The 18,171-nt window shown below is 33.7% G+C and overlaps 1 protein-coding gene across 3 annotated transcripts in view; it reads right to left on the reverse strand.

Annotated features, from left to right (window-relative positions):
- The window catches only part of LOC149072141 (armadillo repeat-containing protein 8-like), a 64,443-nt gene that overhangs the window by 44,741 nt on the left and 1,531 nt on the right, over positions 1-18,171 (reverse strand). For all 3 annotated transcript variants that reach the window (XM_089246729.1, XM_089246727.1, XM_089246728.1), the window contains exons 2-4: positions 8,531-8,607; positions 1,883-1,954; positions 378-520 (exon numbers count right to left, since the gene is read on the reverse strand). In XM_089246729.1, the coding sequence (XP_089102855.1) occupies positions 378-520; positions 1,883-1,954; positions 8,531-8,607 (292 nt within the window). The remainder of the gene's footprint in view (positions 1-377; positions 521-1,882; positions 1,955-8,530; positions 8,608-18,171) is intronic.

The following is an 18,171-nucleotide window of genomic DNA, read 5'->3' on the forward strand; positions in this document are numbered from 1 at the left end:
CTGGTGTTTCCAAAAGAGTTTTATTGTACTATGTTTCTTTTAGTATGTCTACGTAAAAAATTAATTTTAATTAACTATGGGCATAAATTATTGCAAAACATCTTATCTATGTTCATAAAACATTCACATCCATTTTTTTTAAACTGATACAACTCTTTATTTGGGAAATTTCTTAAATCATCGAAAATATTTGTTTAATAAACCCACAGTTCACTGCAAGTTAGCAATAAAAAAGTATCATGGTGCTTATATTTCAATAGCAAATCACTACTCAATAAAAAAAAAATTGCTAACTTTTTTTTTGGTATAAAACTTCAAATTTACTGAAACAGAGTTAATATTATTGAAGTAAACTACTGCCTTTGAAATCACTCAACCTTTGAGAAGTGTGCTTATAGCTCCAGCATCAATAACTGCTTTCACATGTTCTTCTGTGCCTTTGGCAATACTGCCAATAGTAATAGCTGTTTCAATGAGCAAAGCGGGTTCAGAGCTTTCATCTGAAAGAATCCGAATCAACCTGTAGAAAATAAAACAGATGTTAGTTATAAAATGAAATATAGAAATAGAATATTAGTCACAAATGAATTTAGATTAGTCACAAATGAATTTAGATTAGCCAACACACTCAAGCTTACACACAAACTCTTTGCCAATGCACTCAATCTGAACTATTTATATTAACTACTTATTGAGCAATTCTGTACCTCAGAGCCAGAGGAATGCAAATTAAAAAGCCTAATCATTGCAGGAGAGGCAAAAAACATTTAACTTTGAACATTGAATTTGACAGAATTTTAATCTTTTCTGTAACAAAAAATACTAATTATCATGCTTTACGCTTCATGACACAGACAAAATTTTAAAATTCAATGTGCAATATTAAAAACCTGAAAATAGCTGTTATGTTTCGGTTCCCAACAATGAGACATTTCTTTTTAAATTTAAAAAAAATATCAACATGCTGCATCATAATTAATGCTGTGTCTACAGCCATAATTATTTATTGAAAAGCTATGAAACTTTGAGATTATCTTGATGAAAATGTTTGAAGCCCATTCAAAAACTGAAAGCTGAGCATATGGCTTTTGGTGTAAGTGTGGTGTTCATAAAAAGATTCATCGGCAAAGCAAGATCTTGTCAACTCTGCATCATACTCATTAGAGAAGAAATGATGAAAAAACGCATTTTTGAAAACATTTTTCTTTTAATTTCTTCCCATTTCTTACATTAAGCGGTTATCAAAATTCATTCGAACTTTCTGATTTATATTTAGGACTCTAGTTAGCTCAGAACAGGGGAACTTTGATCATGCACACCCTGGTATAATATTAAATATTATTAAGCTATTAAGATTCAAAATAACTATAAAACTAAGATAATTTCTGATCCTGGATGAAATATTTGAAATGATTAATGAGTGAGCATCTATCCTGCATACAGTATCTAAATTTTTTTAAGCATAAAAATTTTCCAAGCAATCAATGAACGAAATTTCGGGAAAAGTTTTTCTGTAAAGTATCTAATATTTACAAACAAAGATAAAAAAATGACGTTCATGACCATTGATGAATAAATATTATCACCCTCTTATGCCGTGAATGTGCAAATTTCAGAAAATTGAAAAATTACATTTGCATGTTGACTCCATTCATGTTACTCTATGGATGTCATTTTCCTAAAATGTTTTGCAACATGTTTTTCAGTAGGGGATACACATTCACTTTTCTTGAAAAACTTAGCTTTAGATAGCAAAATAAGCAGCCACCCCAGCTGATAAACCAAAAATTTTATCCAATTTTGACCACACCAGCTGATAAACCAAAAAAGTGAACATTTGCACATTCATGCCTGTCATAAAGGGGGATGACATCAGACATACTTGAAAAGAAGCCCTTGTTGAATAATCATTGATTTCTGTTTGTTACTACCAATTGCAGAATTCTTCATAATCCTACAAAAGAATGAAAAACTCAGTTAAAACCAATAAATTTCAACTTAAAATTTGATGGCAGTGATGGTATTTATACCATGTGGATCATTAGGGAAAAATATTCATGTTGATAATAATCATTCCACATTACTTCATCGATGTGTTCATGTTTTTGCTCTTCTGTATACGTCAATTTACTTCTGTATTTTTCTGTGTACCACCTAATCACCAAAAATGCTAATGAAGTTATCTATACTGCTACTTTCTGTGTAATATGTACAGCATAGCTGCCAACTTTTGAAAATGAAAATTAGGGAGATTTTCGCGCAGACCCGTATTTTATAGTAAAACCACTCCCTAATAAGGAATTTTTCCGAATAAAATAGGGATTTCCCACACATAAAATTTAAAACATAGGGAATAAAATACTTATGCGAAAAAACAAGTGAAATTAGGGCCAAAACTTCAATGGTGATCTAAAAATATATATACGGTAAAACCTCGATAAGTCGTCACCTCAAGTTATCGAAAAATTATGACGGCTTAAGCGGAGTTCCGTCAGTTTTAATGTGCAATGTTATGAAAATCGTATAAATTTAAAGTAATATGGCATTTATTAAAGTATATGAATCAAAATAAAAATACTAATAAAATTTATAGATTTCGAAAGAAAAAATATCAATTTTTTACATTTTTTATCTGTTATTACTTGAATTGTGGTAAAATGTACTGGTACACTTTCATATATACTAGTAATTTTTAATTTAGACTAACAGAGCAACTGTTTGAATAAGTAGCGTTTCTTCATAACAGAACTCCCTATTGCACATTAATTTTACATATACATCAAATTCAATTTTAGTGTTTGAATTCTTCATCAGTAGTTCATGATGCAACTGCAAAGTAATCTCGAACACTTTTGACTTGGTGGAGGGGCCCTGGGCAAGGAAAAGTAAACAGAAGACCTCACCTTGGGAAAGAATGTCTAATTTTTTTTCAGCAAAGATATTTTGTTTAAATTTCAAGGCCTAAATTAATTAGTGGAGCCCATGCTTTCTATGATTATTTACTATCTGTGCCCGTTGCACTTTGACTTTGATTAATTTGATTCTTCGATTTACATAATTTTTGATTTCCTTGCAGTATATGTAATCTTTGACACATCAATAAATTTTGGTTTTGCTGGAGATGCCTTGGGGGGGGGGGGGGGGCAAAGTGCTTACATTGCTTCTTGGGACAGAGCTTGGGTGTCTCACAGTTTGTCCAGTTTCTCCAATGGAGCCCAGGCAGAAATGAGATCTAGCTTGAACAGTCCCCAACGTTCCAAAAACCTTAGTCGGCAAATGAACTTCTCCAGCGTAACTTTCATTACTTAAACTGTTCTGCTTGGGTATTCATAGGATTTTATGGTGACTTAAGCATATGGCAATGCTGTTAACAAGCTCTTTTTTTTATATAATAGGGGCCATAAAAATAGTCTGTGTTCCTCTTTCTCAAACTTTTTCATAGTGACAACTTAACCGAAATTAGAGACGAGTAAACGAGGGTTTAATAACATTGTGGTCTATGAGAGCTGGAAGGGTCTGAAGAAAAATGACAACTTATCAGGGTGAACACTTAACCGGAGTGATGATTTAACGAGGTTTTACTGTATAGGCTATATTGTGTCAATCAGAAACGATGTGAACAAACATTCTGCGCGAATGACCCCAAAATCATCGGAAGATGAAGGGAAAAAGCGTCAATTTTCGAAGAACACTGACTTTTTGTGATGCTTGATTTTTTTTTAAATTTCACATGGGTGATGTCAGTCTTTCCACCATGACCGATGTTTATGTCCTTAACACATCTTGTACAAAAAGAGAAAGTCAGCCTTTTTCTGGAACGTTTGATGAAAGGAAATTCATCTGAATAAGTATCTTAAAAATTGAATATTTTTTTGCTTATCAGTATTTGTGTTTTGTTATCGCACGTACGTAACTTCAACAAAAGAGGAAGTTTTGACCACATGCACGTCACATATAATCTTCAATTATCCAGGACTATTTTTGGCTGCTAAGCTATTTTCCTGCACAATAAGACAAACAACTTTTCTTGTTACCATCAGAGGGTTTATATTATCCTAAAAAAAGGAATTTCCCACTATTCCCCCCATTTACGAAGTGTGACGTCATTTCGAAAGGGGAAAAAACAGAGGTTAAAGACTTTTTGCCCCACAAGAAATTACTTAGCAATTGTTTTCAGAAGCGGGAATTCTTTTTAAATGAAGTAGGGAATTTTTAGGGACAATTAGGGATTTTTTGTGATTTTCATAAAAATTCAGGAGATTCAAGAACTTTTTGGGAGGTCGAGAAAGGAAGCTAAAATTCGGGAGACATGGCAGCTAAGTGTACAGGGTTGGCAAGTTTTTGCAGCAGTGGAAAAAACCACAGTAAAAATGGCGTAAAAACCGCCCCGGCAAAAATAGTTTTTGCCACATTTTTGCCAATGGCAAAAATTCATAGAATTAAAAAATTAGATTTATCTGTTTTGAATTTTATGAATAAATAATTATAAATCCTTATGCTTATCAATTTTTTATAACAAATCTGGATGCATATTTTATTGAGATAAAGCTAAAGTTTTTGCCACCTGGCAAAAATTCATAGAATTAAAAATTTGATTTACCTGTTTTGAATTCTATAAATAAATTAATCATAGTCTTTTGCTTATGAATTTTTTTATAGTAAATCTGGATGATGCATATTTAACTTTCTGAATATTCATTTTTATACCATGTAATTTTATGTTTCATGTGATTTTTAAATTTTATATTGAAAAGAATATTTTGTAATTAAAAAACCAAGCTTGGTATGTCTTGAGTAAAAATTTTTTTACCAATTTTTGCCTGACTTTTTGCCACTGTCCCGGCAAAAACCCAACCCTGAATATGTAAAAATAAGTTGGAAAATGTTCAATTATGCAGTTTTTTCCCATATCAGGTTCCATAAAACAGATCCCCCCTGCCCTTCAGCTAAAATCTTGCTTTTATTTAATTCAGGAATGTAACTGCCTAAAAGTTTCATGAATTATGATATTCACTTTTTTTAGCGTGCGGTAAGTTCCATAGATCCCTTGAGAAAGTGTTTCAGGTGAAAACTGTGAATCTGTACAACTGAAAAGAAATGACCAAGAATTGAATTTTTTTTTCAGCTTGCATTTATTTGCCTACACAAGTGTTTCCCAAAGTGGGCGATGGGACTATTCAAGGGGGCGATACCAGCTACAGACGCGATTGGGGGTCTACGAATTGGCATAAGGGGGCGATGGCAGGATGAGAGGAAAAAAAAAGTTTTCGAAAACTAGGACCGTATTCCGAAAAAAGCTTTCGTGAATATCCGTGCCTATGGGCGAAAAACAAAAAACTAAGAATTGCACACAGTATAGTTGTACTTGTTTCATCTGCTCAGAAGGAAGCAGAGCTAAAGTGTCCCCCCCCCCTTTAATATGCGCTGTACATTCCAGTTGTATTGTAAATGTAATTGTATTGTAATTGATCGATAAAAGCTTCTGTCGCAGATTTCAACACCATCTGGGAATGACTAGTTTTGCTAATGACTGTTCATTATTGGAGCTATCAAACTCCCCCAAAAAAGTGCAGCTGGTATCAGTGTTCTGGTTTCAGGGCCCCGAGACGATTCTCTTTTTTTTTTTCGCATTATAAATTCAATACAGACTGTGGCCCGCCAAAGAGCCTAGCCTCGGGACCCTGCGGCAGGATGTGGGTGGGGGGGGGGCATGATTTTAGCATCACTGTTCATTCACCTACGGCTAAGGTCTTTTTGTGTATGCTGGTTTTTTTTTATAAAAGAACCGCTTAGGAACAGACATAAACATCAATGGTCAACACCTCGTACGACATCACTAGGAATCCCGACGCTCACTTCGAGGAACTGCCGTAATAGAAATTTTTTTGTAATGTATTCGTTCAAGTTCGTGAATTACTTAAACTCAAAGATAGCATGTGTGGAAGTAACAAAATATGAATTACAGACGAGCAGTGTTGAATTTTTGTGCAAAAAAGTCACATATCTAAAGTGTTTGTTACACAACGGATGGACCTCCATTTCATGGGTCAAACATGCATATCAGCTTCAGCCACCTCTTTGGGCGATTTGCCTCTTGGGGCCTTTGTGTTTGTATTTGTAATTTCGATGGTGTCCGAAAAGAAATGAATGTAATGCGGAAGATGTTTGTTGAATCCATACCGTAAGTACAATAATGTATTTTTTTTCATCAAAATTTTGATGCTACTAAATCCTCTTATATTGATCGATTTTCATGACTTGAGTAAGGCACTTGGGCAATACTATGTATCAGAGGCACCGACATGAAAAAAATATTGGAGGGGGGGAAGGCATAAAGTCGTTCCGTATACACGAGACTCAAGCGTGTACGTATGACAGAGAACGTGCATTGCATTTTATTTTTAGAAATTAATTGCGGGAGGGGGGGGGGGAGTTAGCTCCGCCTTAAAAATTTTATTGGGGGAATTAGCTCCGCCTTAAAAATTTTATTGGGGGAGTGAGGCTCAAAGGGCTCAACTTTTAAATTTCGGTGCCTATGCTATCTATTAATGCTTATCAAGAACGCTATCCATAACCGCACTGATTATGACAATAAGGATAATTTTTATGCATTCACCGGAACTTATCATCAAAACCTTATTTTGTGTTCCATGTCAAAGTAGAACACTCAACTCCAACATGCGTTGGTGCGAATAATTTTGTATAAAATAAAATTTCTGGATACGCGATTTCATAGGAGTACGTAACACATGTTAAATGTAGTTTAAATTGTTTCAGAAATGTGTAAGGTGCAGTTGACAATGGGGAGAGGGAGATTAAAATAATATATTTTTTTTTATGTAACCTCTCTGATCATCACGTACTCCCAAGAGATCCTTACAATCTGCAATGAAATAAATAATCTGTACTGAATGAAAAAAATAACAATTTTCGATACTTTTCTTTTCAATCTCCAACAATATCAATTATCACATTTACAAGAAAAATTGACAGAAATAGCATTAAAAGACGGTGTGACATTAAAATTTGAAGATAGCTATTAATTTTTCTTTCTGTAAAAGCAAATACTGTGCCTGGAATTTATGGGGATATACAGAGGAATCTCCCATAACGGACACTCCCTGTTTTTAGCGGACACCTCCGGTTATCAAACACTTTTTGAATTACGTCAACGGGACTCCGGACTCCATTGAGACTGATTATTTTACTATTCATTAACGGACACTCCTCGTTAGCGGCGAAAATTTTCGGTCCCGTGAGTCAGTGCCGTCTTAACGCATGGGCTCCTGAAGAAAACAGGGGGCTCAGAAAAACGAGAAGTAGTTGAATTTTTTGAGAAGTTCCCAGGTAGGGCCTCAGAAAAATAACTTGATGGGGGGGGGGTCCATGATGCTCTTAAGACGGCCCTACCGTGAGTGTCCGTTATTGAGAGGTTCTAATGTAGCTGAACATTTTTCATGTGCGAGACGTTTCAATGCAGTCACAAATCTTTCGACAAAAATCGAAATCGCCTACAGATATTCAATTGTGAGGATTTGAGAACGCTGCTTAGTAAACCCAAGCAACAATCATCACACTTAGAAAACATCTATTAATAATAAAATTATTTTAATTAAAACTAAGTAACAATTGTAGTTTTGTGTATGTATTTTTTAATAATTTTAACATTAATGGATATGTTTTGTGTGATGCGAATATTACTTTGACCACAATAAATGCAACTAAATGCATATGTTTTGTGTTATATGCATATGTTTATAATTTTATAATTCACAAATTTAATTTTTTTTGTTTTGCAATGAAGTTTACTGTAATTTTCTTAATTGTAATTATTTTAGAATTTTTAACCCTTTTTATACTAAAAATGTTTCAGGAAAACATTTATGCAAAAAAATCGAAAATTCGCCACTGCATCTTTCAACTTTTTAATATGTGGGTTTTTAACATCTCTTCCAGGGGGGTGATGAGAAATTTTGTTTTGAAAAGGGGGCAATGGGCTGAATAAGTTTGGGAAACACTGGCCTACACTGTAGAAAGTTCATTGCAAAAGCAGCTTCACACATACATGGATGAATCCAAGTGGTTACTGTGGGACATTATGAACAGAGTATGGAAATGTTTGTCAACAAGGGAAGGCAGAAGAGTACACCATGTATAACCTCCTATACCTCGATATAGCCTTGCAGGCTGATAACTTAGAGAAAAAAATAAGTTTGGTCAGACCTTAGCTTCAATGCTATGTTCAAAAAAAACTTTGTTTTGTTATCAATTGTTTTTTCCATCCAAAAGTCCAGATAACTATAAATAAATTTTTTCCCATGTTATAGTATTGGTCTATTTTGTACTTTGCAAAAATGATAATAATACCAGAATGATAACATTAGCTGTGATTTCAATAAGTATTCTCTACTGTATATAACAATCCTTCTACAACAATATTTTTTTCTTAGTCTTGCAGAGTATATCAGGAGATTTCATTCTATAGAAGGTTTACTACTCACATTGCCATACTAGTGGGTTTGATACTTACGTTACTGCCTGGAGTATTGACTGGCTGTCGGTTGCACAAAAAAAGTTATCTACAATTTCAGGGTTTTCAAGAATTTTCTAGAAAACAGAAATATATTCAATCAAATAGAATTTTATCTTAGGCCAGGATTACACTATAAAAAAGTTCTTTTTATAGGCCTAAACCTTTAAAAATGCAATCAATAAAAGTTTTGGTTACATAGTGTTTATATATCTGTTTATATTGTTAAAAAGAAATTGCATTATTGATTCAAAAAATAAATGAATAATCAAAATTTTAATCTTATTATATGTTAGCATGCTTAAAATAATGCAAGTTTTAACCACACAATTTAATTATTGTTTTTCCAATGCGCTACCAATGAAATGAACTAAGCATGTTTTGATGAAAATTTTTTGTTCAGGTTCGAAGACCGTCGTTGGTTTGAGTTAGTTTTCAATGTTTCCCCAGCACTAGTGGTTGGCATCATCAGGAGAATCGATAAAACTGGATCAAAAGTCAAGTTTTCCAGAGTCTCAGGTTGTATTTACATACATGAGTGAATTGACATACACTATTGTTTTGCGATTGGTCAGTTGATCCTATGGCTGGCAATGAATTGAAAACAGTTCTTATGCTGGGAGAGCCTGATTGGCCGAGAAATGTGGATGTTATCTGATTAGCCGTTGTCATGCTGTTGCTGGATCTTAAAGGGGAAAGTTCTCGTTTCTCTGAGAGCTCTGCTCAATTTCAAAGTTTCTTCTCTTCTATTATTTTTTTTTTTTGTGCTTGTATATTTCAATAGCCTCTCTGCTGATTTGTGAGAAGAAATCTTTGAAATATTTTAATCAATGATAAAGGCTGTCTGATAGCTGTATTGCTCGTACACCAATCTGGTTTTTTAGGTTTGTATTTGAATCCTAACATTGGCAGGAAAATGTTATATATCAGGCAACTGGTATCTGTTTTAACCAGGGTTGTCAAATTAGCTCCCCGGGTAGATACCCATCCCCCCCCCCGGGCTGGGTTTTTTTGGGGAAAATGGGTTTTTTTTTAGGGAATATTGTTTATTTTCGAAGAAAATGTGTTACTTTCAGGTTAAAATTTTAGTTTGAGCTTAGTTTTTGTATTCCAAAACTTGCTGCATAGTGCAGTGTTTAGAATATGTATATTTTGAAATATTTTTTAATGATTTTTTTAGGAACAAAAATGTGATAACCTTTTTTATAGTTCTTCTACCTTTTTATGTAAGCATTTAGGTACGAGATCCACATATTAAAATATTTTACAAGAAATCGCAAACAGAAAATTCAAACCATGGACCTTAGTTTAAAAAGTATACCCGATGTATGTGATAAGCATACCTACAGAAATTTATTTATAATACACAATAATTTTTCACACACACACACAAATCCTTGTAAAAATAAACTGAAGCATCTGTGAAGAAATAAACCAATGTATGTAAACTGAATTTTCATTCAAAAAATATTTACATGTTTTTGCAATACTTTATAAGTTTTATACAGGTACATCAGACTTTCATAACTGAAATATCAAGAGACAAAAATAACATCTCATAATGAAAAGAAAATAACTGTGGGATTCTTGAATTGAATATCGGCAACGAACATCTTCAATTGAAACAGAACAACAAGTATAGTTTCTCTTATGTGAAAATAACACCTAAGCAGAAAATAAGCCTTAGCTTGATTTTTCAAGATGCTGATAATACAAGCCCGACCCAGAAAATTTTCCTGTTAAAATCGTCAGCCAGATGAAGGGATTCTGTAGGTCTGTTGCTATACATGACAGGTTTCTTGTATAAAGTGATATTAATGTATAATAATGTTATTGACATTTATGTTTAATGATAATTCAAGTTATTCTGTAGTTTTAAGTTCCCAAAAATGGCTAATTTGGACAAACGGAAAACACCTCCAGAGTAATGAATCCTCAGAATGACTTATCTCCTCCTCTTAGCCAGATCATTTTTTAATTATCACTGCTCCTTTAAAAATATTTCAGAATTTAATTTAATGAAGTAGGGATATTCTTTAACAGTGAGGAATTTAAAAAGAAGAGAAGCATGAGACTTTAGCTCCTGAAAGTTTGGGTTCGATTATAAAAAAAAACTGTGGTTCTGGTTACATAGCTGAAAGGTTTTATTTTTGACTTATCAGGACACTTTTGGTTACATTTTCTGCAGGGTCTGAAAAATTTGGAGAAAAAAAAAATTCAGGCACCATTCTGATTTCTCAGAATTTTCATTATCTCCAAATTCATTTATTTTACCACAAACAATTTTCTTGCTGCAGTTTTGCATACAACTCAAGGTTCAGATATAATTACACAGAAGTGGGTGTGTTTGTGTGTGAACAATTGTTCTCTTACTTATAATCATGGTCAATTTTATTGATCAAATACATAGTTTAACATTCACCAAAAATGTATATTTAGACATAATATAAGATGTAGGCCTACACATAAAGGATGTGCATTAGAGTGGGTCGAAAAAAATATTTTATTTGCAAATCGCTATAGTGCGGAAAAGTAGCCTCCTTTAATAAAAAGAAAAATGACGTAAAAAAATTTAAAATCGATTGACATCTTCCAGTCATGCATCATACTTGAAGTTTATGAAAATTGACAAAATTGAACATTTTTCTTAAATTTTTTTAATATTACTTAAAATAAAAGTTTCTTATGCTTATTTTATGGTTCAATAAAGTAAAATAAATTAAAACATCATTGATGTTTCAATGTTTATCGGTCACACAATGTGTTCGAAAAGCTGGAATTGACCAAATTTTTGCAAGTTTCATTGTGCAGCTCTTCGCATGCTTTGTCAGAACAAAATGACCCAGAATTTACCATGAAGAGGTGTGCGCACATCCAGTTCCACCTACACTCTATCCAATCAACCATCCAAAGTAGGAGAGAGTATGTAATTTACATTATAGTTACCAAAATTGTGTGACTAGGATTTACTGGTTTACAGTTTCTTCTATTGTTTCTTTTCCAAGTGTTCACGTTTAAAGTCTAACTTTTGCACAATGAAACTTGAAATATCAATGATGTTTTAATTTATTTTACTTTATTGAACCATAAAAGAAACAAACTTTTGCATGTCGATCGTTCACACCTCAAACTTGGAAAAACACAGAAAACCACTGCTATGCCATTATAGGGGTTTGAACCTGGGTCCTTGCGATGAGAATCCATGATGTCCACATAACTATATCACAGTGATTGGATTGGATTTAGGTTTTTTTTGATACAAGGATCAATTAAGAGTATGGCGCAGTTTGACCAATTAGGTCAAACTGCACCAAAACAAATCGTCATATAGTTATAGTTAAACTGACTATTTACAATAGGCCTATTACATTAAAATGGACAGGATTATAACAAAGTAGGGAAAAACAATGAAAATATTTGTTACATGCAAACTTTGTTATATCTGTACTGGATGATAAGGGCATAAATAAGCAATGTGATTTTTAATGATTCTAGTGATTTTCTAAAACAAAATAAAAATATCCTAGTTGAAGAAATTCCAGGAGATCTGAGGGTCAAAAATGTTCAGCACACATTGCTTCAAGCATTTAGTCTTAATTTTTTTAATCTATTCTAATGTTTGTTTACATCTAGCGAATAGGTGAGAGAGAGAAATTTTTTAACATCAATTAATATAAAAAAGTTGCCTAATAAGTTTGTTTACAAAGTAATAAATACCATATGCCCCATATAGGGCGCTACTTAAAAGTATTTGATTAAAATTTGATTATATATAATTGCCCGATTAATGGATTAAAATTTTTTGATTAACCAGTTAAAAATTTTAATCGATTTCAGCCCTATTAAAAATTCATGATGAAAGAAAATAAAATTTAATCATGTTAAGAGAGGTTAACAAATCTGATGAGGTACTTTGTTTCAGCACTTAACTTTTTATTTATGCTTGACACTTGTAACATGTTCCTTATATTTTGCCAGTTTATTTTCAACTTGGGCAAGCACATACTCTGAATAGTTTTTTTGTCAATTACATTTTTATATTTCTTTTCTATTTGTATTTCCCTTTTCTTTTTTTTTTTTTTTTGTTAATTTTATGAGGACAACAGATTTCTAATTTGTCTCCGTTTTGTTCTCTCTCTCTCTCGAGTTTTCTCAAAACAAAGTCTTTAGATGGAACATTATTGCAGCTTGATGTTGTAACCAAGAAATTTGGATTTTGTTCGCTTTTCCCCCAACTTATATATATATATGATCAAACCTTTCTTTCGGTTACCTGATGCCAGGAGTAAGACAGCTGGAAGAAAGACATTTTTACATGTTTTGCAACACTGATCAAGCAAAGCATGTTGAAAGCATGTGCTTTTCAGAAATAATTGATCTCTCAACTGAAACATGTGTTATAGTGAAAATTTTCAATTACATATTTCTCACACAAAAAAATAGCCAGGAGAAAGACATTTAATGAAGACAGTCGCCTCTTTTCTCCCGAATAAATTTACAATTCTAACGGTTGTATTTACTGACAGAATTTAAGTGCAATCACAGGTTAAAGGATTAGAGATCAACACGGATTGGTTAAAATACTGAATTCAACAAATCTGTTTCGATCTTTAATTCCACTGGTAAACAAAATTTCACTTTTTTCGTGTTTCTTTGATCAAATAGGGTCATTCTTATAGTATTTTCCCCACTGATTCTGAATCTGCTTTCGGAATTTGTGTGTCAGGCATAGTTTTTGAGCAACTAGTGTTTAAAATTTTTAAAAATGTATATTTTTCGCATTTGCTTACAACTTAAAATAGCTCAAATTCTAATATTAATGGCAGTTCAAAGGGTATTTTTACATGATTTTCTTCTGTATTTTGCAACAGGAATATCTCTTTTTAATGCCAACAGTAATCGGCCAACATGTTTGGGCACCACTTGCCTTGATAATGTGATTACATGATGGATAATAGGCTGTCCTGGTGGAATCGCTCACTGTGGTCGCATCTCACCTAGGTTTTCTGGGAAAAAATCCAAATGTGAATGAAGAAAATGTATCTTCAGTGACATATTGCAACCAAGAGCTTTATAGTTCTGAAGTAATTCCTCCACAAGGTCCTTATATTTGTCCGTCTTATTTCCAAGAAAGTTCTCGACTACTTTCTTGAATGACTTTCATGCTAGTGTTTCTTGCTCATTTAGGGTGGCATCGAACTCAGCATCGTTCATTAATTCTTGAATTAGAGGGCCAAAGAATATACCTTCCTTGATTTTAACGTCACTGACACATGGAAATTTCTTTTTTAGAAAGATAAAACCGTCGCTGTTTCATTTCATTCCTTTAACAAAATTTTTCATCAATCCCAGTTTAATGTGTAGAGATGGCGGGTAGACTTTCTGGGGATCCACCGGGGACTGACTGATGACATTTTTGGTTCCCTGAACGAGCTGTCTTCTTGGTGGTCATTGCTTTTTTACATAATGGTTTTGTCTATCTCTGCTGTCCCACAAGCGCAAGAAATAGCAAAATTTGATATATCCTAGTTGAAGACCAAGTACACGGGCAATGACTTTCAAATCTCCGCAAAAGTGCCAGGCATGTCTTTCATATATTGAAACATTCGTAATAAAACTTTCATATTTTCATGTCTCCTTTATGTGGAACCCGGTAAGCGATGGGAATGGAGGGGTTTTTGTTACCATTGTGCAAAAGTACTGCTTTCAAGCCGGTTTTAAAGAAATCTATGAATAACCTCCACTCTAGGGGATTATACTGATGTCCTAATGGAATGTACAGAACATAGACATCATTGCAATAGACTAAGTCATCTTCCTTCGAAAAAAGGTGCTCAAATTGCTTTGGTCGAGGAGCATAGCTTGGACAGTTTGGTCAGGAATTCCCTAGAAAGGGTGAAAGGGACTCGTAATTCCCTTGTCCCCATGGCTAGCACATGATCAGAGGTATCTCAAAAGAATCTTGATGTACTATTCCATAATATTTAGTCAGATGCCCCAAAGCAGAATGTTTAGTACTGTTCTGCGACGAGCCCTCGGATGACTTGAAATGTTCTGCGGTAAAAATCTCCATACATGTAATAGTGTTTTTTGCACTTTTTCTTAAAATTCTTCCAAATTGTTCTGCAGTAGCGGTAATTGTTCTGCGATGTATGACGCAGATTTCAGCACATTCTGCTTTGGGGGTCAGATGAGGCAAGTTTTAATATTCATAATACTCATTATTAGGCTAAAAATGTTGATCTAAGTATAGAGTACCCGTTAACTGCCAAATGGTTTTTTTTTCCTTTCTGAAATTTTTGGTCGGATAAATTATATATATGCACAAAAAGTTGTAAACGTAAAGCATGTAAAATTCCAAAATCCCTAAATGGGGATCTTGGCAGCTAAGGCTGGTTAGGCTAACCTGCAACAATGGAAAATGCAATTGTGGAAAACTGGTGCCTGATGGACAATTTCTGACGACGGATTCAGAATCAGCCTCGAAAAATACATAAGAAACAGTACTCAGTGTCCAAGAAACAAAAACCTTGTTTACCAGTGTTCTTTAACCCCTGCGATTGCAGTTAAACTATGTCTGTGAATACGGCAGCAATTGATTTAAAAGAGGTTCAAGTGATGGCTACATTTTTCTTAACTTTCTCAACACAAAATTTGATAAGTTGCAACTGGTGTCATAGGATTTGAACCAATGTTTCCCAATTGTCACAACAAAAAGCTAGAGAAAATTTTCATTTGGCTATACACTATTGATAAAAAATATTTAAAATTTTAAAAAAGATGAAATATGAAAGTAACTGGCTCTGAAAATATATATTGAAAAAAAGAATACACATTTTTATTTTAAGATAGAAAAAAAAAAGTTATATTAAAATCTGAAAAATACCCTGGGGACAATGAGAGCATTTCCTTAACAAATGAAAAATTTTTCCAAGAAAATCAAAAAAAAGTACTGATTAAAACAGGTGACTTTTTAGAAACTGGAATATAAATAGAAAACAATGAGAAAAAAAGGTCTGTGGCAAATATATTTAATGTAAACTACTGGGGACACAATTATATAGGGCCTATATATATTTGCCACCTACTCCATAATACTTATAGAAATATTAGGTTTGAGCCCCTCCCCTGCCAATATTTACAAAAACTTTACACCTATGATTATGGCTCCAGCCTTGTGACAATTCTCTTTTTTTTTTCATGCTATAAATTCCCTTTTGAGAGGCCCGTGAAAAGTTTGGTCTAGAAAACCTGCTCTAGAATGTGGATGGGTTGGGGGCATGCCTATGATCATAATAACCCAGTGTTACAGCACTTGTATCCCAATAATACTGCATTATAGCTAATTTTTTGGATTTAATTTTTACGCTGAATTATAGGATCAGGCCAAGTATAAGTAGACTATGATGCAACAAAAGGGAACCTAACTGGATTACATACAAATAAATGCATTGAAAATTGAATTCATGAAATATATGAATCAAGTAAAAAAGTCATAAATTCATCTCAATTATGACATTAAGGTATCCGACTACTCTTTAGACACTTTTCTATAAAATGCTACTTCACCAACTCTGGCCATATCACTATTTTGCAATTTACTGCTGTTAAGGAATTCGGTTGGAAATGAAGGTGCCATCCCTCTGTGGTCATCTAAAGCTTGTTAAGGAAAATACTTTGTTATCAATATTCCTCCCAGATCAAACCTGGGACCTGAGGGCAAACTTCATGAATATTTGGGACATGATTGAAAAAAAAATCTGAAATGAAATGTTTTATTTTCACAGTATGTTCAGCTAGTGGTTATGCCGGTTATGAACTAAAATTTAACTCCCTTTATGATCACGGTCGATAGCCTATATCTTGTTTAAACGCCAGTGAGGGACTCTCCTTCCAGCTATCCTCTATTTCTTTCACCGCTTTTTAAAGCAGCTTTGGCATAGAGATTGGAAATTTTTGGAGACTTTTATTTACGCCAAACACATCCGACAGCTGCACGAAAAGTCGCCAAGGAAAAATGTAAACTGATGCCAGAAAAAAAAAAAATCAGCAGCATAGAAAACATAATGGAAAACAACAAGCATAAAAATGTCACTTTCTCAAGCATAACAATAAAAATGTCACTTTCTACACCACTGTTTCCAAAAGTTAATACTGCCTCCTGGGGGGCCATGGAAGAGTCCGGGGTTGGTTAGAGTTCAGGGGCGATAAGAAGAAAAAAATTTTGAATGGGCGATGAAACAAAAAGTTTAGGAAACTATGTTCTAGACCAGTGGTTCTCAACCGGTGCTCCTTGTGCACTCTCCAGGGGCTCCACGGCAGCTCAATAAAAATTTAAAAAATTATAAATATTTTTAAATAGTAAAAATAAATTAGTTTGATTAATAATTATGAAATGGACCTACAGAGCTCCACCATAGAATTTTTTTTACTAAAAAGAGTTCCGCAAGTCAAAAAAAATTCAGAACTGCTGTTTTAGACTAAACAGGAGAAAAAATGCATAAAAAATAAATATTCTCTGGTGATTTTTAGGTTAAAAATAAATCTCTGAGTCCAAAATAAATATTCAGAGGTTTTTTAAGTTAAAAAATAAATATTTACCCAAAAATAAACTAAACAATCCTAACTATCTCTAAAAAACATTGAATCTATCAATTTCTTTTTTTACACAAGAATAAGCTAAAACAGAGAATAAGACACTACTACTACTTTTATTGTACACCAACTTCGGTAATATATCGCCATACAGCAATTTTCAACCAGGGGAGTTGGGTAAGAAATGAAGGCTCTATCCATCGGTGGTCGCCCCAGGCTCGGTAGATGATGAACTTACTTCTAACATTCTATGCCCGGATTCGAACCCATGGACCTTGATGGTAACCTTCATAGTGGAAGAATTACCACAGAAGATCTTACCACGGTGCCACACGGGTACTTCAGAAAATAAGACAGAAGGCATGGAAACAAATGATAATGAAAAATAATAAATTTAATAGAATGATACAATATGACCTGACGATGGGAGAATAATCCATGGCTACCGATACACTGGAAAAAGAACAGCGAAATAGAACTGTTTAAAATATCAAAAAATGCAGTTGAACAAACAAAGGAGGAACTGGTTTGAAAATCCTGTATAACTAGCGCTACCTGCAGAAAAGTCGAGAATGAATGAAAGCAACCAGCTCTTCCGATAAGGAACTGTGCAAAAAAGTCACCAAGGGAATCTCTGGATTATATATAAGCTGTTCCCTCTTTTCTTATCATGAAACTTCATAGTAACCCTACAGAATGGAAATTTTTTTTTCTTTCAATAGCCTACTTCTATTCAGGACTGCAACTAGATGCTTGGCATTCCCTTATAATGTGGAAGGAGAGGTTAAAGGATAAAATTTGCGACTCCCGCCTGCTTCCCCTAGTTGCAACCCTGCTCTCCCCAAAGCAGAATGTTTTGCAACGTTCTGCAACGAGCCCTCAGCTGACTGGAAATATTCTGCGGTGAAATTTCGCATATACGTAACGTTTTTCTACACTTTTCTTAAATTTCTTCCAGATTGTTCTGCAACAGCACTGGTTGTTCTGTGACGTACGTAGCACATTTCAGCATATTCCGCTTTGGGACCTGCTCCTGTTTACTAATT

Source organism: Pholcus phalangioides, unplaced genomic scaffold (assembly GCF_987345545.1).
Source record: "Pholcus phalangioides strain wild (caught in Gottingen) unplaced genomic scaffold, Ppha-v1.0 ptg000017l_1, whole genome shotgun sequence".
In the NCBI taxonomy this organism is placed as follows: Eukaryota; Metazoa; Arthropoda; class Arachnida; order Araneae; family Pholcidae; genus Pholcus; species Pholcus phalangioides.